The sequence below is a fragment of the Phocoena phocoena genome, chromosome 3, assembly GCF_963924675.1.
Source record: "Phocoena phocoena chromosome 3, mPhoPho1.1, whole genome shotgun sequence".
NCBI classification, from domain to species: domain Eukaryota; kingdom Metazoa; phylum Chordata; class Mammalia; order Artiodactyla; family Phocoenidae; genus Phocoena; species Phocoena phocoena.
The window spans coordinates 37,809,069-37,832,961 of NC_089221.1; the positions used below are offsets into that span (position 1 = coordinate 37,809,069).

A 23,893-nucleotide genomic window follows, 5' to 3' on the forward strand; every position below is an offset into this window, starting at 1 on the left:
GCTAATTGACATCAAAGGCAGGAAGAAAAGCGGTGAGTGCACTTCAGAAGTTGAGGTAAAAGATGCTGAGACCCTGAACTATGGCATTTGCAAATATAAGGAAAAAATTAGTCTAACTTAATGACAGAATAGTTGTAGGAATTGAGGAAATTGGAGGTATGTCTATTGATGGCTTTAAGGGGATAAAAATGAAAAGTGGAATTTTTTCCACTGAAGATCAGAGTAAAAGTATGGCAAGATAAAGCAGTTAATAATATACACACGATTAAGAACATTTTCTTGTTATCCTGATTTTACATTACATTGAGCATTTTTAGCAGGGAGGAATGCTTCCCGTTTAAGCATGCAGCTTCTTAGGGTTCATTTTTATGTTCACTTTTTCTATTGGCTTTCTGCATTCCCTCAATGACATTTTATGCTAGAATCCTTACTTTTCTGTTTCTTTGAAATAAATTTTTAGTTTTACTGTGTCCTCCTGCCTATTGATCCATCTTAATCCCTGGTACTGTCTCTTCAATTACCTTTGTCTCCATACTATGGTCTGTCCTACCCTGCCTTTGAATCCCACCAGGACCTTTAGAACCCAACTTGGTTCTAGTGTCCTGAACTTCTGCCTCTTAGTGAAAGGAATTTGGATTTAAAATAAATTCTGTAATCCTACAGAGAGATAAAGCAAAGCATACTGATAGATTATTTTTTTAAATGATACATTACTTTTTTTTAACATCTTTATTGGAGTATAATTGTTTTACAATGGTGTGTTAGTTTCTGCTTTATAAAAAAGTGAATCTGCTATACATATACATATATCACCATATCTCCTCCCTCTTGCATCTTCCTCCCACCCTCCCTATCCCAACCTTCTAGGTGGTCACAAAACACCAAGCTGATCTCCCTGTGCTATGCGACTGCTTCCCACTAGCTATCTATTTTACATTTGGTAGTGTAAAAAATACAAAGTTTTGACTCTATTTCTCAAAGCAAAAATATCTGTACATTCTTATTTGATTGAGGACTCTAGAGAAAATAAGCTAATCAATAGCAGATATTTAGCTCCTTCTCTTTCCAAAACTCTTAACTGATGTCTTAAGGCTTAAAAAAATACAAATAACTTTTAACGGATGCAGATACTTAGGGATAGTTATAAATGGTAAAGATGTTAGTTGAAATAGAAATATTTATTGACTCTTTAACATATGTTACATGTAGTAGGAATTTCAAGAAAAATTTAAAATATAGATTAAATGGTCTTTGCTCTTAAAGAACTTTCAAGACAAAAGTGGAGGAAACTAATGTGGAAAAATTGTGATAATAGACAAAATGGAAAGTAGCACACAAGCATTATGGACTCAGTGCACTGGGCGTTAGGGAAAGAGAGACCAGATCTAGTCTGGACAATCAAAGGAGGTATAAATAAAGAAATATTATTTATTACCTTTGCCAACAGATGAGAAACATCTGGAAAATGTACGATGCAAGTTGAGAAATTAGAATTGGTTTTTCAAAACAGTAAGTTGCACAATTTGGCTACAGGCCACTTTGGAACGTGTATGGCAATAGGGAAAAATAAAGCTGGAAATTCAGCAAGGATCAGAGCATAGAAGGGCTAGAATATGAGCTTAAGGAGGCTATAGTTGATTTAATTTGTAATGTAAAGACTGAACATTTCTGAGCAGAGACATGACTAGCTCTTACACATAAAAGAAGATTAATCTGGCATTGCTGCTTTAAATGGTAGTTAGAGAAAGCAGACCAAAGGTTGGAAGGTAAACTAAGGGGATACTGCAAATAGTCCATGTGAGAGGAATTAGGTTAGGGTAAGGGACTTGGGAAAGGAGACAAGGGCATAGGTGTAAGATATGTTGTCACAGTGAATTGACAGCATTTGGTAATCGACTGGGTGTGCAAAGAAAGATTTTTTAAAAAGACAAAAATTTTACATTCCAAACGACTCGAAAGAATAACTAAAATATTTACAGAGAGAGAGAAAGAGACTTCAAAGGATAAATGGTTTAGTGATGGAAGATAATGACTAACACATAGCCTACTATACATACATGGCAAGGGGATATCATGTAGCTTTTAAGAAAACAGGTTATGGCAAGAACTTGGAGCTCAAATTTATAGAACTGCAGAGATGAAATAAATATGAGAATAAAACTCAGAAATTCAAAATGAAAAGCCAATGGCTCAGTAATGGCTTAGTGTTAAAGAAGCTCCCAAAAGAGGTTCAGGATATGTGTTTTATTAAGTTTAAAGGAACCACCAATGGCTCAAAGACAAAGGATTTGAAGATTAAATGTTCACTTATAATTTTCAAGGAAACAATTTTGGTAAAGAAGTAGAGATTGAACCACAATGCAATAATTATAAAGTAATCTTTCGAGAAGGTTGGTAGTAAAAGAATGGAGAAAGAGAAAGACAGTGTAAGAAACACAAACACTCAAGAGAATGTTCCTTTGATCTAGGGGTGACCTGTACATTCTAGTGGGCAGAGGGAAGACTTCAAGGGAGGAATGGAAAGGAGATGCAAGGCAAAGAGGTGGTTATTGACGTTGCCAAGTGTTTTAGTGAGGTAACAGGAAATGAATTACTCACAACCGGTCAGGTCAGTCTGTGATCAGGGTCCAGGAGATGAACAAGGAAAATGAAGATAGGAGGAAAGTAGAAATCAAAAAGAAGTTAACGAAACAGTTTGGTGAGCATGAGATGAGAGAGTGGAAAACTGGGAAGATATGGACAATGGGGACACAAGAAGGGACTTTCTAACTAGGGATACAGAAAATAAAATGATATCCTGAGAATCATAATAAGAACACTTTCCAGTCTTTTTTTAACGTAAGTGCCTGTAAATGGGAGAACATAAGGGCAAATAAGGGCAAGAAACAAGATGTTTTAACATTAAATTAAAATTTTTCTTTTAAGTAGTGTCAAAACATGGAATTGAGGACTTCCCAGGAAAGGAGAAAGTAAACAATGGTCATGCACACAGAGACTGAGGACTATAAATCTTACCTCTCGCAGAGGATCATTGAGTTCATTGAGAATATTTTCCTCATCAAAGATTTTGCCTTGGTATCTGTGTTCATAGTAATCATGTATCTTCTGACGCATATCAGCTGGTAACTTATGGAATGACATGTATTGTTCCACTTGCTTATACTGTAAGGAAAGGAAAAACGGAAATTAGAAAACATTGTTAGGCTGTATGAGAAACCGTCATGTTACTTTGTTGTGCTATATTCAATAGTAACTAACAAAAAGAAGAAATCCTTTAAGGGGAAGGAAATAATGTACTAGGTTGTAATATACCTACTCTGTGTGACAGACTGTAGAAAGCATTTGTTTAGGTGAACATTTCCTGTAAAGACCTGAGATGTTATAGAGAGGAAGCATGGAAGGAGCTCAGAGGTAACTGGGTACAGCCCCAGAAAAGCCAGTGATGAGGCAAGAAAACAAAATGTGATGCTACTTTTTGGATTTTTTTTTGAGCTGAGTTCTAAAAGAAGTATGAAGTTGCTGTTTAACTCTTCATTTGGAGAAAGAATCCCATAACTTTGGATAGTACAAAAGGTCTTATCTTAGACCTTTATAGCAAAAGATCAGACCTGATTAACAATTGAATCTGGAGGCAGAAAGCTTAGCAGCTATTTGCAAGTCATAGATACTCAAGCAACACGTGCCCTATAAATTAAGAGACTGTGCCAGGCTTCAATTTAGGACGTAGAAAAATATCAGAATGAGACTAGATCCACATAATTTTATAGCTGAAACTTAGACATTTAATTTCATTTAAACAAGTAGTACTTAAACTTGATTGTTTATAAAACTTGAGGTGAGGCTGTCTTTTGGGAATGCAGATTTGCATTCTTTTTTTTTTTTTTTTTTGCGGTACGCAGGCCTCTCACTGTTGTGGTCTCTCCTGTTTCGGAGCACAGGCTCCGGACACGCAGGCTCAGCGGCCATGGCTCACGGGCCCAGCCGCTCCGTGGCATGTGGGATCTTCCTGGACCGGGGCACGAACCTGTGTCTCCTGCATCGGCAGGCGGACTCTCAACCACTGTGCCACCAGGGAAACCCCCAGATTTGCATTCTTAACTCCAGATATTGATTCCGTTGAGGTACCTGCCTTTGTAAATTTACATACATACTCATATACATATACATATACATACGCACTTAAAAAAATCCCTGCAAATCAAACAGGAACATAGAAGCATGGAGATTACTTGGAAGCTTATTAGAAGAGAATTTCAGGCTTTACCTCAGAGCTGTGAAATCAGAATCTGCATCTTAAGAAAGATCCCCAGACGATTCACACACATTTAAGGTTGAGAAATATTCCCTCGATGTTTCAAATGCAGGTGGTCATAAGACTATACTTTGAAAAAATCAGTTAGACCCCCAAAATTAGTTTCATTGTATGGATCATAAAACTGAGTACAAATAAAAAGGTAGGTAATAAAACTGGATGAAGATACTGGAATAAAAATCTTTGCTTAAACACAACACATTTGACATATTATCTATGAAAAATTTTTTTCAAATCTTTTCCTGATAACAGAGCTCAGACTAGAAGATCTAGGTGACTGGACTCCTTGACCATAATTACCATAATTACAACTGGTAATTGATAATACATATATCTAATGGGAAACAGCATCCCATTGTATTGTATTTCTTCAAATTTTTTTACATAATTTCCTTACACATAACATTCATATTTTTGGACATTCCCTTTTAGAGTTTAGTATTCTCAAAGGAAATACAACTTTGTCATGAGATTCCTTTATTTGGTCACCAGACTGTTCCCTGAAGTATTTAAAGCCTGCAGGCCTGCATATATATATCTCTGAAGCAACTTGATTATGATTTAGGCATTCTGAATTTAGGCACCAATGCTGTCACTGTCATTGTGTGTAAGTGGCTTCTAGTATATACTTGAGAAGGACTGGGTTAATTTTTCCTGAAGAAGTCAGAATCTGTATGCTAACCTTGGTAGCCCACCCTTAGCTAGAGACCTCAGATTCAGCCTGCTGGGTTTTTTTTTGCGGTACGCGGGCCTCTCACTGTTGTGGCCTCTCCCGTTGCAGAGCACAGGCTCCAGACGCGCAGGCTCAGCGGCCATGGCTCACGGGCCCAGCCGCTCCGCGGCATGTGGGATCCTCCCAGACCGGGGCACAAACCCGTGTCCCCTGCATCGGCAGGCGGACTCTCAACCACTGCACCACCAGGGAAGCCCAGATTCAGCCTGCTTTGACCCCTCATGCAGGTGGTCCAAAGGAAAGACGCTTCAGTGGCCCTTTCTACAAGAAACTTTATTTTTTAGAGACATCTTTGTATCTGATTTTTACTCTTAGCCAAGAAGAGGGCAGTGGGATATTTGAGGTACTGTTTAGATTCTGAAACTCCACTGGAGATCCACAGGCTAACTTCTGCACTAATGATTTGCAAATAGCCTGCTTGGTTTGACTAGTTTGGATGGACTATTTAAAGAGCTACTGAGAGCTTTGTTGGTGAGCTCTCCCCAAAGCAAGACTCCTTGCACAGATCTTGGTGGTTCAGGCCAGTGAGTCAGCATGCTCCAGGGTCCCAGAGATTGAACCCACAGGGAGGGTGCTGGGGAAAGGCCCTCGGGCCTCTGATGCTTGTTGGCATTCTTTTTCTCTGTTGCACTGACCTTTGCCTTTAAACGAAAGCCTCATATGAGTATAATCTATGGAGTCTGGTGAGCTCTGTCAAACATCCGAACTTGGGAAAACAATAAAACAACTTTAGACAACAGGGCTGTCATTTACGGCATTGATGAAAGTCCTTTCAGTTCTGGCCAAATAAAGGATTCAGTGTTCTTCAAAACCAGTAGGTATCAATAGAGTGCTTGCCCAAACACTGCTTGGGGTGGTGAGAATCTTTTTTTTTTTTTTTTTTTGTGGTACGCGGGCCTCTCACTGTTGTGGCCTCTCCCATTGTGGAGCACAGGCTCCGGACGTGCAGGCCCAGTGGCCATGGCTCACGGGCCTAGCCGCTCTGCGGCCTGTGGGATCTTCCCGGACCGGGGCACGAACCCGTGTCCCCTGCATCGGCAGGCGGACTCTCAACCACTGCACCACCAGGGAAGTCCCGAGAATCTTTAACTTTAACTGGCATACTGAAGCTCTAGATTTCTCCCTTTTTTTGCATGTATCTCAGGGTTATGGGAGACAACATTAAAACTAAGTAGCATTTTAATCATTTTGGGGAAATCTGTGCCTGTGTTTGAGGGAGAGTAGGGGAAAGAAAAGAAATTCAGTTTCTGACAAGTTAAGTTTAAGATGCCCATGGCACATCCTAATGCTTATATGTAGGTCAGGCACTTAGAAGAGAAAATATACGCATAGCCAATGACTAAGGGATCACTAAGGATGCGTCAAGTGAAGACATAAAAAGACAAAAAGTGGAACCTATATTTTAAAAGCAGTTGAGTCATGGAGTTTGACAAGTTAAGGGAACTCACATTAGCCAGCACGATGTAAGAGCAGGACCAGAAAAGCTAGATGAGCAAAATCCAAAGAAGGATAAAGTTTCAAAGGGGAGGGGGCCACTCAAAAGCAAAGATGCAAATACAATTCTTTCTTGAATATATAAAATCAAAAATTCATTGTATCAGATTTAAAAGACTATAAAACAAGTACCATTTAAAATTCTAAGGTACTATTACTTTTTAAATTGTTCTCTTCAATTAAAATTTTATATCTATATCTATATAATGCATGTACATGATATTTTAGGGGTTCAGAACAGGCTTTTTCAAGATGTGACACTTTGGCACGTGGGTTATTATGTGCTAAAGGCAGTGGAGACCCTACAGGCTCAAGAGAAACTACTGTCCCTCCCTTAACTACTTAGGATAATTTAAATTGGGGATTTTTCCCAGAAAAAGGGTTATTACCAAAGATACATTTTATCTAAGTGGTCCCATCTGCATGGCAGGACAAACATCTAATTACCCAACAACTGCTCTTCTTTTTATCATCCTATGAATTATCCTCCTGTTTCTGAGAGCTCCAGGTCCCTCTCCCATTCCTTAGCCCAGGATGGCATATATACCTTATTTTACCTCTTTGTCTCTGAACCTCTCCTGTATGTGGGGTCTCTGACCCTATCAAGTATGTGGGATTCATGTACATATGAGAAATAAAATTTGATTTTCACCTGTAACTGGCTCATGTCAATTTAATTCTTAGACTGGACAGAAGAACCTAGAAGGATAGAGGAAAGTTTTCTTCCGCTTTGACAATATTAAAAATGTGCCCTAATAGAGTAATTATAACAAATGGCAACATTCCACTGTCAAACCCACCAGTCTCACTTCTCCCGTGTCACCATTTTTATTTATTTATTTTGTTTGTTTGTTTTTTGCGGTACGTGGGCCTCTCACTGCTGTGGCCTCTCCCGTCGCGGAGCACAGGCTCCGGACGCACAGGCCCAGCGGCCATGGCCCACGGGCCCAGCCGCCCCGCGGCACGTGGGATCCCCCCGGACCGGGGCACGAACCCACGTTCCCTGCATCGGCAGGCGGACTCTCAACCACTGCGCCACCAGGGAAGCCCCTGTCACCATTTTTAAAAAGATGTTTAGTTGGTATCACCAAGCAATATGCTTCTGTCTCTGTTTCTTATATGGATTAATAATAGGCATCATTTATTGACTTTTTGCCATGACAAAGTGGTTTAACTACTTACAGTTCCCTGTATCTTCTCACCCCCTTTCTCATGCTATACCTGTGTCACTAGTGCTAATTGTTCCCTTGATCTCCTTTGTAACTTTACATAATCTATTTATACTTTTATTTCTTGTTCAGAAACTCTAGACACATTTACCACATGAAAGTAACAAACTCCCTCCTTCACTCCTACTTTCTAACTTCTGTCATCTCTACTTTTATAATAGAAAGGTGGATTATAATTTTGTACCCGTAATTAAACCTACCAAACCCATAAAGTGTTTACATTACTTTGACCATGTATCATGATGCCAAGTGGAACATTTGATGACATTTCCTTTTGTTTCATGGAGTTTTAATGATTTTCATTTCTTGCATAATTAGCTCTTATTTTAATTTCATTTTTTTTTTCCAGCCTTCTCATCCTACCCAATATTTGTTGAGTTTTCTTTAGAGATTTTTCTGTAGGATTTCTCTTTACAACATCCCTGGTTGAGTTCACTATTCTTAGACCCTATGTTTTTCCTTTGGTTTAGTTATTCATGTTGCTGGAACCAATCCCTAAGTAAACAACTAAGAAATACTGAGTGGGATATAGTTTTTTGGAACCATTTCTTCTCTGAAAATGTCTCTGTTAAACTCAAAGTTGATTGATAACCTGACTGCATACAGAATTCTAGGTTGAAGTCTAGTTGGATACTGAGCCTTTGGATAATTGATGCACTTTGCTGGATATGGTCCATGTTTCTCATCACTTATTTCGTATATTCTTTCCCTGCATTTCCCCCTACATTTCCCTAGATTTCCCACATTTTCTCTACATTCCCCAATATTTCCTGAAGTTCTTTGAACTCATTTTAATTCCAAATATCTTTTCAATTCTTTGAGCTTTTATCTTCATAATTTTATTGCATTCAGTTTAGAAATATATTAATACATGAAGTTAAAAAGTAATTTTAAGGCATCCTTTTATTCCTGAAAAATCTGGGATGTCACAATACAGGGGAATTGAAAAGTATCCACTGGATTTAGGTTCAGTAAAATTTTTGGTGTCTTTGCACTCAGTGCTTTCATTGGACCGTGTGTGTACATCAGAAGTGGGGGCAATTCAAAACAGTTTGCAAATGTTTAGAAGTAAGAAGTGAAAATGGAAACAGCAAATGTAACCGTCTCTCTGACGCACTCTAGTTGAAAGCACAGAGCTAGAATGATAGCATGGCAAATGTCAACAATTCCAAAAGTCTAAAAAAAAAGTTTTAATCACATTTATATTGTTTTTATATTCATGAAATGATACACTTACCAGAAAACTGAATCACCCTACTTTAATATCCCCTACTCCTATATCCTAATCCTCAAGATAATATCAAATCATGTAAATTCTACCTGCTAAAGGTTTCAATAATTTTCCTTTCCCCTGCATCACCATTATTATCAATCTAGTCAAAGTAACTTTATTCATCCTCTAAACTAATTCTTAGCTTCCTAACTACATTCTCTGTATCAATTTGCACATGCCTTCTTACAATCCTAATTCATTTACCATAATCCAGATAGAGAAATCTTTTTTTTTTAAGATCTTTATTGAAGTAAAATTGCTTTACAATGGTGTGTTAGTTTCTGCTGTATAACAAAGTGAATCAGCTATACATATACATATATCCCCATATCTCCTCCTTCTTGCATCTCCCTCTCACCCTCCCTTTCCCACCCCTCTAGGTGGTCACAAAGCACCGAGCTGATGTCCCTGTGCTATGTGGCTGCTTCCCACTAGCTATCTATTTCACATTTGGTAGTGTATATATGTCCATGCCCCTCTCTCACTTGATAGAGACTGTCATACAGAGTGAAGTAAGTCAGAAAGAGAAAAACAAATACCGTATGCTAACCCATATATGTGGAATCTAAAAAAAAAAAAAAAAAATGGTTCTGAGAAATCTTTTTAAAATGCTAAGCTTATTTTCACTCTTTTCCTTAAGGCCTTTTAATAGCTTCCCATTGCCTTCAGGATCAAGTCCAACTTCCTTGGCCTATGTGGGCCTCTCCTGCTCTATCACGTGCATTTCCCCTTTGTTTGCTATGCCCTGGTATATTAAATGTCTTTCATATTCTTAAACTTACCCTGGTAGCTGTATGCTCATGCTGTTTCCTCAGTCTGAGATGTTTTTCCACCACGTAATTTCATGGCTAATATCTATTCATCCTTTAACTCTCTCCTCAAATGTACTATGTCAAGGAAGTATTCTCTGACTCCCTAGGCCACGTAAAGTCCCTAGGTATACACTTATAGACAATGCTGAGTTTACCCCTTAGTTACGCTAAGGGCACCTGCAATTGTTACATGTCTGTCCTTGCCTATCTTGCTCACCACTGACTCTGCTAACGTATTTGCAAATAGTTAAGTTCTCAAGTATTCACTGATTGAAAATCTGGTTTGTTACACACTTTCTGAAAATTCTTCTGATAAAGGAAACAAAAAATGTGATCTTTGCCTTCTTTCAGTAATAATAATGGTATCAATGGAAGATACCAGATAGGGAGGTTCTTCCACATGGATTGAAATTGTGGATTTGTATTTTATTATTATTGGTTAGTATTGTTTATAATTCAGAGAAAATTTATTAAATTTGAGATTCTTAACTCTAACTTATTGCAATTAAAGTGGATTAATTTGTTCTTTAAAGAATCTGTGGTTTCTGTCTGAATCTGTGTTAGTCTTTATGTCAAACACAGCCATAAGGAGGAGGAAATTATTGACTGTAAAAGAGAAACTGCCTTCCTATAATTCCAAAATGCTTATAACAATTAGGAAATAGCAGAAATTAATAAAAACACGTGCAAAGTGGTTGAGAGTCCACCTGCCAATGCAGGGGACATGGGTTCGAGCCCCGATCCGGGAAGATCCCACATGCTGCAGAGCGGCTGGGCCCGTGAGCCATGGCCGCTGAGCCTGTGTGTCCAGAGCCTGTGCTCCGCAACGGGAGAGGCCACAACAGTGAAAGGCCCGCGTACCGGAAAAAAAAAAAAAAAAAAAGATGGTGTCTGAAATGATGTTCTTCCTACAAAATAAAAAATTAATATAAGTTTTATATTCAAATGATTATATGTTGTAGATTTTAAACATAATTACAAAATAATAATTAATAAAAATAAAATATTTAAAATTTCCTTTCAAAAACCAATAATCAATTACTTTTTTCATTTTTAATGTTTAAGCCAATCATCATTGGATTTATGACTAAGCTATCTTAATTTTTACAAAGATATTTTTAATATTGCCATTTATTTACATGGTAACTGAAGCTATTTTGATCCTACATTTAAAAATAAATGAATCCCTTTTTATATATACATTAAAAAGCTAGGTTATATGCAAGTGAGTTTACCAAGTACTATTTTTTTTATTAATTTTTATTGGAGTATAGTTGCTTTACAATGTTGTGTTAGTTTCTGCTGTACAGCAAAGTGAATCAGCTAAATTAATACACATATCCCGTCTTTTTCGGATTTCCTTCCAATTTAGGTCACCACAGAGCACTGAGTAGAGCTCCCTGTGCTATACAATACTATTTCTAAAATATTTACAGCAGATTGAATCATTTTCAAAAACAATGTTATAAACAGCAAAATGTTCAATTCATACTTACTGAGGAAAAAGTTTCTTTTAGCAAAAAATGGATTCCTAGTTATTTTGTGAAATTCTTTTAAGCAGCACAGTCATATTAGACTAAGTCATATAATGATAAAGGAATCCAAATACACCTAAATTTGACTTCCAACATATTAAATGGAAACAAAATTAAAAACTAATCGTACATGAAGAAAATTCGATGGTTGCAAAGTTATATTTTTCTGCAGAAGTTTGAGTGGGATAATTCCATTTTTATCTTCATTCTACTTTATCTTTTTGGAAAGCTGGGTAATCAAATATGGGCTTCTTTGTAAGACAGCGAATTCTTCAGCTGTCAGGATACAGGGAAAGCTTTTGGTGATAGTGAATATGTATCTATTTGACCTGGAAAGCTATCAAAATTACAACCTAACAGGTGATCTTAAAATCCTTACAGAAAATATTACCAGATAAAAATGGTTATTCTTCCATCCAGAATGATCTCTTCCATTATAAACAGACACTTGCCATCTTATTTATGGAATCTAGCACTCACTATCTATTTAGATATTTCACAAACTATATTTGAATATAAAAGCAAGATTTTAAAAAAGTTGGAAATTGTATATCATAGCTCTTCCTTCTTCCTCCTTCCCTCCCACTCTCCCTCCCTTCCTTCTTCCCTCCTTCCCTCCCTCCCTTCTTTCTTTCTCTCTCTCTCTCCCTCTCTTTCTTTCTTCCTCTGTTTCTTCGAATAGTTTGATTTAAAAATGGCCAGATTTCCAAAAGATTTCCAAAAGTCAGAGTGTTAAGACTTAACTAAGTAATTGAAAACCATAATAGTAATGAGAGTTCAATGTATTTAGCAATTAGAAGAAAATGCTTAACTACAAAGTAAATAAATTGTTCATATAAAACATTTTTAGAAAGTTAATTTTAGCCATTATAGAATAAAGGTCAGGGGGATAGATGACTGCTGGAAATTGAAACAGTCATTATTATCATTATAATAGAGTTAAAATGTGTGCTTGGTTACTTTAGAAATCCTTTAGAGTGTCTTCCTGCTCTGAATGGCTTTGATCTCTATTACTGCAATTTTTCTTGGTGTGTGTGTGTGCACTCACACCTGTGTGTCTGTGTGTGTGTTTGCAAATAAGAAAGTGATTTTGATACTTAATTCAATGAGTACAGATTGACATACGATGATCACCTAATCACTCTTTCATTTTCCAATAGGACCATTTAAAACATACTATGCTGTTTTATTTCCCTCCCCCAACAAATTCTTTCATTCATAGATAATGACCTTACCTAAAATTTCAAAGAGAGATAGAAGACTTCACACAAGCATATGTATTAACTCACTTAGAAACTCACCTATTTTTTCTCCCTCTTTCCTTCTTGGTCTTGCAACAATGAAAGAAGTGTCTTTTCTCTCATTTGAAGCTAATCTTTCAACTGGGTTTGAACATCCTCTCCCCGTACCTCCACAGAACCATTACCCTATCTGCTATACTTTCTATCTTATATCTTCAGTGTTCTCTATACATGTTGGCTACAGCCAAATAGCTTTTAAATATACTCATTATATTTTAAATAATAAAATATATTATTTTATTAATAATAATAAAAAATAATATCTAACCCTTGGATATTACAAACTATTTTCCAGGAACTCAACAGTTTACTCATATTTACTTGTTTACAACCTTATGAGTTGTTACCATTATGTTTATATTACAGATGAGGAAACTGAGGCACAGAGAATTTAAATAATGTGTGTAAAGTCATGCAGCTCATTAGTGTTGAAGCTAGGATTCGAACCCAGGCAATCTGGATCCAAAGTTTGTGCTGTTTACTCACTACATGATATTCCTGTCTTCAGAAAATGGCTCTCAATTGAGCACAAGTAGTCCTCCATCTAACACCCTATTTTTCTCCTTCCTTTTGTCAATCAATTTCTTGAAAGAGTGGTCTACAGTCATTATCTCATTGTCTTCTTTACATTGAAACTTTAAATGTTGAATTATAACTTCCATTCCTTCTATTCCACTAATAATCCCTCACATTTCCATAATTTCCCAATGGTTACCAATAACTAGATACTTTGCAAAGATTTTCTTATTTTTATATGAACAGCATTGAACACTAGTAGCAGACACTAATGATTCCCCATGCAACCCCTCTATCCTTGCAAGCTGGCCAACTCTGATGTCAACTGTAATTATGGTGGAGAGTCCATCTAAGGGTTTCTGTCTCAGGGCTTTCTGAGAAGCCTAGAAAACTTGCTCAGCTCCAGCTAGAGTTGCATGGGAGTTTGGGGATGGAGAGAGATGTAGGTAACATTCAACCAATGAGGGATTTGAGTCTAACGATTAATGTCACAGTCTCCCAACCTTTGAAAAGACGATTATAAGGAGAATTCGGCATGGTTCTTCAGAGGGTCTCAGTAGGACTAAGTTACACTTGCTCACATTAGAAAACAATTCAATAAAAATACACTTCATTGGTTTTCCTTTTTCTCTAGTCTTACTCCTCCTGTTTCCCCATTTTGCCTCTTGGAATTACTCCCCAGTGAATTACCTACACCCAAATCCTTTTCTTAGGCTTTTGTAGGACAACCCAAACTAAGACGTTACTGTTGATCCCTTCCTTCTAGAAAAGCATCTTATCCTTTAGCTTCTTCATCTGTATTATTTTCCTGTTTCCTCTCTTCTCATTGACTTCCCGCTGCACTCTTATTTGTTGATATGTCTTTCTATGTTGGTGTTTCCAAGAACTGCGTCCAAGGCCTTTTAAAAAAATTTTCACCTCACATATTTCCTTAAGCAATCCTTCCCACTTGCATGACTTCAGTCACTATCAATATACCACCAGGCTCCAAGTCAATGGCTCCAGTAGAGAACTAACTACTGATCTCTAGACTCATGTCTACCTTCCCCTTAAGCATCTACCTTCAAAACATGGCTCAAGGGCACATCAAATGCAACATACTCAAAATTGAAATTATCTCTCTTCTCTCCCCACACCTCCTCTATGTAATCATCAGCCTAAGCTATAGATCTGGTTTATAGGACAATCATGTTTCTGTTTCCAACACATTTTACCTTTATCCTCCACAAACTAACCATATTGCCAACTGGGGAGTTCATTTTTAATCACTTCCTCTGAGAATTTTCCCCAAATATCTGGCTCAGACTTTAATGCACATTCAAATAACATGGGGATCTCACTAACTAGAGATGTGCATTTGGTATGTATGGGGTTGGGACTGAGATTAGGTATTTCTAATAATGTCATGGGTGATGCTTATTCTGGTTACCAGAATATCACAGTAGTAAGGATCTAGATTAGACTAGATGGGCCATTTGTGTTCTCATAACAGCAAGCCCATACCCTGGCTATTTTCCCACTATCACAATTGCTTATTGGGACTTCCCTGGTGGTCCAGTGGTTAAGACTTCATGCTCCCAATGCCGGGGGCCCAGGTTCGATCCCTTGTCAGGGAACTAGATCCTGCATGCTGCAACCAAGACCTAGTGCAGCCAAATAAATAAATAAATATTAAATAAATAAGTAAGTGCTTATTAAATTGCCTGTATTCTCTACTAGACGGTAAGCAACTTGAGGTGTCTGCTTACCGTTGTACATCTATTCTCTTGTACAGTTACTCATGTACAGTAAGTGTTCAATATTTGCTGAATTGATTAGTTATATACATTCAAAAATATCCTTTTTTGTAAAATATATTGTTCAGTTTTGATTGGGTACCAGATTTAAAGTACTTTTTAAAGTACTAGCAAAAATGTTATTTTTCTTTGGTCAGGCAAATGTATGTTAAATAGTCAAGCTGTTTTACTTCTTTTTTTAATTTTAGTGATAGATTACAGAGGAAAATCAAATACCTATTCACTGTGACAAAATGCCTAGCCTTCTGTTTTGTTTTTTCCATTTGAAAAAATGCCTTATTTGAAGCAGCTGAAAGATCCATAACATAGTTCTTTAACTTCTAATTTAAATGATTTGTCATTTAATTTTTAAAAATTAGATGGTGAAGGACAAAGTGTTTCCTAAAACATAAAGCTTGTTAGTCATAAATCTAGAGGTTATATGTCACCCCAAGGTTGAACCTTACAGGCTACCCATGATTGCAGCTCTTATAATTTGGGCTAAAGTGATTCAAATGGTATATATTTTAAAAATATTAGGTGTATTGATTGTTGTCACATTATGTCCTGTGTGTGTATGTGTATGTGTGTGACTCTTCAATGGAAAAATGCAAGTTTAGTTACGTTGGGCCTCCATGGGAAGATCTAGTCACCTTGCAATGAAGAGTTGAACATTTCTTTTAATAGTGTATTTCCAATACCCTGGTTCCACCACCCTCAACCAACTTTTTAAGCTTTTACAAATGGGTAATAAATTATTTACATAAGCCATACATAAGTGCATTAAAAAGATTAATAGTTTGAAACTAAGGACATTGTTTAAATATCACTGATATTTTTCTTCATTATTTCTGGTCAAAATATTTCTTAGCATTAGTAATAGCTTGATTTACATTGAAAATCTCTCTAGTTTGTTTTTAATACAAGTGTTTCCATTTCACTGTACATAGTTTCCAAATTTAAAGCAACTGAATATCTGAGGAAACACAACAATTACTAAGAGTAAATATCATCTCAGAATAACTAAAAGAAGACAATGAACTAATGACTCACCAAGAAATTACCATGGAGAAGTGACATATTTGGTGAAGAAAGGAGTTTTTACAATGCTTAAATTTTACACTCCTTTGTATTAATTTGTTTTTCAAAAGTGAACAATTCTGGCAAAGATATCATTCCTTCTGTACAAATTAAAAGCATAATATTCTTTTTTTTATGGGTATCTTTTTTTTTAACATCTTTATTGGAGCATGATTGCTTTACAATGGTGTGTTAGTTTCTGCTTTATAACAAAGTGAATCAGCTATACATATGCATATATCCCCATATCTCCTCCCTCTTGCATCTTCCTCCCACCCTCCCTATCCCACCCCTCTAGGTGGTCACAAAGCACCGAGCTGATCTCCCTGTGCTACGCGGCTGCTTCCGACTAGCTATCTATTTTACATTTGGTAGTGTATATATGTCCATGCCACTCTCTCACTTCGTCCCAGCTTGCCCTTTCCCATCCCCGTGTCCTCAAGTCCATTCTCTACGTCTGCATCTTTATTCTTCTCCTGCCCCTAGGTTCTTCAGAACCTTTTTTTTTTTAGATTCCATACATATGTGTTAGCATATGGATTAAAGACCTAAATGTAAGACCAGACACTATAAAACTCTTAGAAGAAAACATAGGCAGAACACTCTATGACATAAATCACAGCAAGATCCTTTCTGACCCACCTCCTAGAAAAATGGAAATAAAAACAAACAAAAAAAATGGGACCTAATGAAAGTTAAAAGCTTTTGCTCAGCAAAGGAAAACATAAACAAGATGAAAAGACAACCCTCAGAATGGGAGAAAATATTTGCAAATGAAGCAAGTGACAAAGGATTAATCTCCAAAATTTACAAGCAGCTCATGCAGCTCAATATCAAAAAAACAAACAACCTAATCCAAAAATGGGCAGAAGACTTAAATAGACATTTCTCCAAAGAAGATATATCAGATTGCCAACAAACACATGAAAGGATGCTCAACATCACTAATCATTGGAGAAATGCAAATCAAAACTACAGTGCGGTATCACCTCACGCCAGTCAGAATGGCCATCATCAAAAAATCTACAAACAATAAATGCTGGAGAGGGTGTGGAGAAAAAGGAACTCTCTTGCACTATTGGTGGGAATGTAAATTGATACAGCCACTATGGAGAACAGCATAGAGCTTCCTCAAAAAACCAAAAATAGAACTACCATAAGACCCAGAAATTCCATTACTGGGCATATACCCTGAAAAAACTATAATTCAAAAAGAGTCATGTACCACAATGTTCATTGCAGCACTATTTACAAGAGCCAGGACATGGAAGCAACCTAGGTGTCCATCGACAGATGAATGGATAAAGAAGATGTGGCACATATATACCATGGAATGTTACTCAGCCATAAAAAGAAACAAAATTGAGTTATTTGTAGTGACGTGGATGGACCTAGAGTCTGTCCGACAGAGTGAAGTAAGTCAGAAAGAGAAAAACATAATATTCTTTATGTACATCATATAAAACAAGATTGAAATGGATGTTACAGTACTTATCAAGTCTGACATGATGTCATATTAAGAAGCAATGAAGCAGCACACACATAAATAAGCACAACCAGTCAAAATCCGTGTTTCAGACCTGAGTATTGATCAGCTGTCAGCTTTACCATGGAACAATTTTAATATCTCTTTTACTCCAATGGAGAAGTTACATTACATAATTACTATCATAATTTTTGGTAAATACCTATCAGAGAGTAAGGAGATGTTATTAGAAAAAAAGTGCTAAGTATATAGCACTGCAGAATGAGAAAAAGCATAGAGGTCTTGTTTCAGCGAGGCCCAGCCTGTAACAAAAGGTGCGTATTGGTAACTGATATTAAAAGAAAATACACATGTATATGTCTGTTTGTATTCTTCATATACATATCAACATGCAGAAATATAGATTTGTGAATATGAATTTATATATGTAATTCACACTGAACAACAGTAGTTTAAACTGGCCATGATTTAAAAATATCTATTGACACTGCTTTGAGTCTGACAGCAAACCAACATCATGCATAATAATATCAAGGGAAAGGAAACACTTTCAGAAAACCAGTCGTGGAATTTATAAAAGAAAAGTTTCCAAACTTTATTAACTCTAACATTATGAAACAAATATTCTTTGGCTGATATAAAATTTGACTAGCTTTCCAGAACCAAGACAACATCATAAGTTCCAAATTGTTTCCTGAAGTGGTGACAGATGACAAAGACTTCCAATCTAACTAGCATAAATTCACAAGTGCCCTATTAAAGTGAGAACTATTTAGCAGGACACTACAAAATATGCTTGCCAGGGAAACATCTTAGTTGAAGATGAAAGTAGCTGATTATTAAAATATTGGACCTACCACAAGGTCAGTGGCATCAGATACAATATGAAGATGAGTCAAGACACGTGTGTTAACTGGCTTGCTATTGGCCAAGCAAAGTGAAGAAGTAGACCCAATAAATGGACCTATGGGTCATCAGATAACCATAGTCAAAGACAGGTGAGCAGAGCCAGCAAAGTGAAGCAGTTTCCAATCCAGTTCCCCTCAATCATAAAGGGATCAGGGGTTTGCATTGTTCCTAATAATCAATAAGAGTTTTTGGTAATTTATTCTGATAGAAGTAGAGTCTGTTTCATCTGGTAAGTATTCATGGCCTCAAATGGTAATTACTCAAAATCATCTGAAACTTCAAGATGATGAGACTAGTTTGATCTTTTTCTTTTTTCTTTACTTCTCAGTGCTGAATGATCTTAAGGAGGTATATTCATTCAATCAGTAGTCATTGCTAATGAGTATCGTTTTAGCCAGGCATTTTCCTATAGTGTAGCTGGGCAGCTAGAGTGGGTTATAGACATTTTAAATAGAAATGACAGGTGATAGAGGAATTTGGAAATTATTCCGGTGCCCCCTTCTCGTTTGTGTCAACATTCATTGACAGACATATTGTCTTTTTCCTAGTTTCCTGGATTTAAGTTATATATATCATTTATACAGAGTGAAGTCCTCAATGTATACCTGCAGACTAGATTTCTTTCAATCCAGATTTATATGTCCAATCGCCTAACTGGCATCTCTACTTGGATGTGTAATAAGGATCTCACATTTAACACATCCAAAGCTTAAAATCTCCCCCAAAATCTCATTTTACTATATATACACCTCGTCTCTGCCTGTTAGATAATGATGACTTCCGACCGGTAGCTGGGACCAAAAACACTGCAGTTGGCTTTGTCATATTTTTTTCTCGAATACACCACTTCTGTAGGCAAATCTTATTGGATGCACATTATTTTTCTTTACAGATTTACAGAAGTATAATTTACATACAATACAATTCACACTTTAAGTGTACATTTCCATGAGCAATCACTGCCATATCCACGTTTTAGAACATTCCCATCACTCCCCAGAGTTCCCTCATTCTCCCTTGTGGTTATCCTACACTCCCACCCCTGGTCCTAGAAAGCTACTGACCTGTTCTCTGTCATTTATTTTGCTTTTTCGATAATTTTAGACATAAATGGAATAACACAACATGCAATCTTTTGCATCTGGCACTTTTTCACTTAGCATGATGTTTCTGAAATACATTCCTGTTGTTGAAGATATCAATAAAAATTTTTAAATTGCTGAGTCATATTCCTGGATCTGCTTTTTTAATACATTCATCTATTCATCGCTACTCTTACAAACTTAGTCCAAGTCATCATTATCTCTTACGTAGTTGACTTCAATAGTCTTCTAACTGGTCTCTGCTTTGACTTTTGACTATGATTTATCCTTAAGCCAGTAACTAGTACTGTCCTTCTAAAAGGTAAGTCTGACCGTGCTTAAAACCTGGTTTGTTTTAAAACATTAAAACATATTTAAAGTCTGGTCTTCGTTTAAAACCCTCCAAGTACTCCAGTCCTAGAGTGAAAGCTGAAATCTTTCAGTGATCTACAAGTCCATATGGCCTCCTGCTGCTTCTCCTAGTACCATTTTCCTTACTCCCTGAACCAATCTGATGGTACCTTAAACCTGGAAGTACAGAAAAGAGTACAAGAGTATCAGAGAAGACGTGGAATTATATATCATATATTCCTGAATCCTTGGTCTTCTTCAGTGGTGAGAAATGTAAAGCCTTGTAATACTAAAATAAGATAAATTGTAGAATATACTGTAAAATCTGAATTTTTAAATAAATTTTCATATTGAGACAAGTGGCTTTAGTTTATACTCCAAACATTCTAGTGTATGTGTTTAAATTTCTCTATACTTTAATTGTACTTGGTAAAGAAGTGTGAAAATCATTGACTTAATTGATCATTCTGGATCATAAGCAAAACAAAATTTAATTATAGCTCAAGTTGAGCTAAGGCTAATGTAGGAGAACCTCCAGGAATGGATAATTTTAGCTCTGAATTTTGTTAAATTAAGTTTTCAAGTTAGTAACAACAACAGTGACAGCAACACAATATACTATGCTAGAGGATTCAATGTTTGACTAGAATTTTACTTTCATTGGGTGGAATTCAAACAGCATCAGCTAATTTTTACTTGAGAAAAATTAAAATGGTATGAGATTCATCTTTCCTTTAAAAATATAACACTGTATTCATGTGGGTCTATTTCACTGCTAATGGAGTATGTTAAAATACCACAATGTGAAAAACAGAACTATTCACACATTTATTTAATAACAAATATATTTTCCTAACATTATCAAATTAAAAAAAACAGAATGGAATAAGATCCCTGAAAATGAAAATAAACTTGGGATCAGCAAACTACCATAAAATAAAGTGTTAACTATAACACATGACTCATTTAGACTCCCAATTTTTCCAATTTAAAAATAATATTCCAGCACTTTAATATTTTTCTATAGTAAAGCAGATATTTTTAGTGCTTCAGAAAACACTGAGCACATCTCCAATAGCATATTATTGTTCTGATTAGGAAAACTGTTGAAATATAAATTGTTTCACATCTCTTCTGCACTTTGGCATCAAGTCTTTGAAGAAGGAAGAGGAAATTGGAGGTTATAAATAAATGAGAATATAAATCGAACGCTTAAATATTAGAACCTCACAGATTTTTCTTGGTATTTGAAGGTGTTAATGGTTATAAATTGCTCTTTTCCTAAAGCAGACTAATATTTACTACTTATTATATTTATACACTGCATTGTTCTTTTCCAAGTACTTTCTCTACAACTCTGTCAGCCCACAGAAGATTGTTAGTGACAGAGCAAAGACTCGAAAATTTTTCTCTTGACTGTGGAATGGTGCTCTTAGCTAAATACAAAGCACATAAGGATGCTAAAGATAAATATTGTTTCATGTGTATATAGTATGAAAAAAATAAAAAGAGAGTAGAATGATGGCTAAGCCAAGTGGTCCATTTAATAACTTAGATTCTCCATTTTATTCTTTTTACTGACTTTCCACAAATGTGTATATCTGTTGAGTAGTTCTGTGGTTGTTTGATTTTCACTTAAGTAAATAATGAAGAGGGGAAGACTATCTCAAGTCTAGAAAAGAAAAGGCTACAGAAGTCAGAGAATCTACTGAGTCAGCAGACGTGTGGACAATAAGAATTATTAGAAAGCAATCTACGGTTTTAAAATTTACTGGGTGATGATAATAACAGTGATAACATTTCTATGATGATTTATAGTTTACAAAGAACATTTGCTCTTCCCAGCTACCACATGAGGTAGGTGGGCAGACATGGTTATGTTTATATCTTCATGAAAATATTGAGACAGGAGGGAAAAAAACATGCTTAAGGACATACAATAATTTCACTGAAGAGCCGAAACTCTGAACCATGTCCTTCAGACACAGAACATGTGTCCATGTTTTCTGTGGATTATGTGTCCCATAATGTTAATGAAGCCAGTGAAAATATGTTGCAGCTTCCTGACATCATTATTTCTAAAAGACTTTAGTTGATTCAAATGTTCAGCCCAGGTTGATTGAGAGCTACTGGTCTAAAACAAGAAGAAAGCAATCAGAAATTTGTAATGTGAGAAAAAAATATGCATACTAGGACTTGTTGAGAAAAGCGGGCATGCTTTCCTGGTAAAGAAAATATTTGAAAGAAAGGGTTTGATTTAGCATTGTGTTCTGCTGTCCCTGGCAGAACTAGGGACTGTGGCTAGAAGCTAGAGAGAGAGAGAGAGAGAGAGAGATGCCAAATTAATAGATGGCTTGATATTCATAAAATTAAAATATTTCAAAATAAATGTGTGCCTTGTGAAGCTGTAACCTCCCTGTCAAGAAAAGTGCTCAAGCAAAAATGAACAATTATAGATCAAGGAAAATGGCAGAAACCAGGAATGAATAAATTGAAACACATAAGAGATAACTCAAAGACTCTTAAGATTTCGGGATAGTTATCCACATTCTCATTTGTCTTGAACCTAATTTCCATTCTTCAGCTCAGATTAGTTGAAACTTTGTGCATTGGTTAATTTGTTTAAAAACAAATGTGTTAAATTTAAAAATGGCTTCTGAACTAGGTCTTGTAAAATTTAAGGAAAAAATGTTCCCATGGACTGAAGAGAATGCCTTATGTCCAACCTAATTAGGAACAATTTCCTGCACTGGCACAAACAAGGACACTATGAAATATGGCCAAAGAAGTTCAAATATAAAAGGGCACAAAATTAAGGTACTTATATAAACATATTAAAATTTTAACTACAAAGGAACATGAAGATATTTCTTTATTGCCCCCAAAATCTCAAATTTAAAGGTCTCTGCACAAACGACATTAGAATTCTGCTATTCTAAATCTTTCTCAAACCCTTTACTTCATGACCAGAGTAAATACAGCACACTGAACATAATTTAAACTGTTCTTGATGACCCTTGGTAATCATTAGGAATAAATAACACTTCCTATACTATACATAGTACAGTAGTTACTGCCAGGATTTTTCCATATTTCTGGATTGCTTTTTCCTTGGGCTTCTGCTTCATTTCTCATTTCAGAGGCTCATTATGTGGTACTGTTGGCTTTCCACTAAATTGTCCTTGCCTACTGCTGTTGCTGTTTTTCTAGCTCCTTTCTCTGTGATCTAATATATTTTAAATGATAACTTGCCAAATAGTTAGGGGTCTGTTTTGCACATGATCACCTGCAACCTGACCTTTAAGGCCTTACTTGTCAGACTGCCTGCTCAAACTAAACTAGAAACAAAGGCTTTTGGTAAAACCAGCTAAAAAGGTGTTAAGTATTTGAGAAGGCAAGAAATGCAAACACTCCTTTCTAAAACAAAAAAAATTTATTTCTTTATTTGAAGTATAGTTGATTTATAATATCATGTTAGTTTCAGGTATACAGCACTGTGATTCAGTTATGCAAACACTTCTTATACCTATATGTTGACACCTATTTCCCTAAGACTCAGGAGTGTGTTAGCTTAATTATTTTTTGGCTTTGTGAATGACCTACTTAATTAGGTCATTGGAAGTCAGGTAGCTGTGTGATTGGGTGTTACTATAAATGAGTAATGCCATAACAAACTAGGTTGCAGCTACAAACCCAAAACTAGTGGAAGAAAATCTCTCAAGAGCACTATATAGAAATACAGTATTCAATATTAAAAATAATTCTTAGCATAAGCCCTGAAAGTCATTTACATAGAATAAATATGAGTCATATAATTTTAAGAAAGAGGATTTCCTTACCCTAATCCCCAACCAGTACAATACGTTAATGAATTATGTTTATAAGGGCGACCCAACAGGCAATTAAAGTGTCTTTTGGATCATCCAAGGGAAATTAACATATACTTAGTCCAAAGGGAGACACTCAGATCTCAGGGCATCACAGAGATAATAGTTTTCAATCCTC

The 23,893-nt window shown here is 36.1% G+C and overlaps 1 protein-coding gene across 1 annotated transcript in view; it reads right to left on the reverse strand.

Moving 5' to 3' along the window:
• HCN1 (hyperpolarization activated cyclic nucleotide gated potassium channel 1) overlaps positions 1 to 23,893 on the reverse strand; it is a 368,449-nt gene that overhangs the window by 70,660 nt on the left and 273,896 nt on the right. Inside the window, exon 5 of the mRNA XM_065873350.1 lies at positions 3,016 to 3,162. Within this exon, the coding sequence (XP_065729422.1) occupies positions 3,016 to 3,162 (147 nt within the window). The remainder of the gene's footprint in view (positions 1 to 3,015; positions 3,163 to 23,893) is intronic.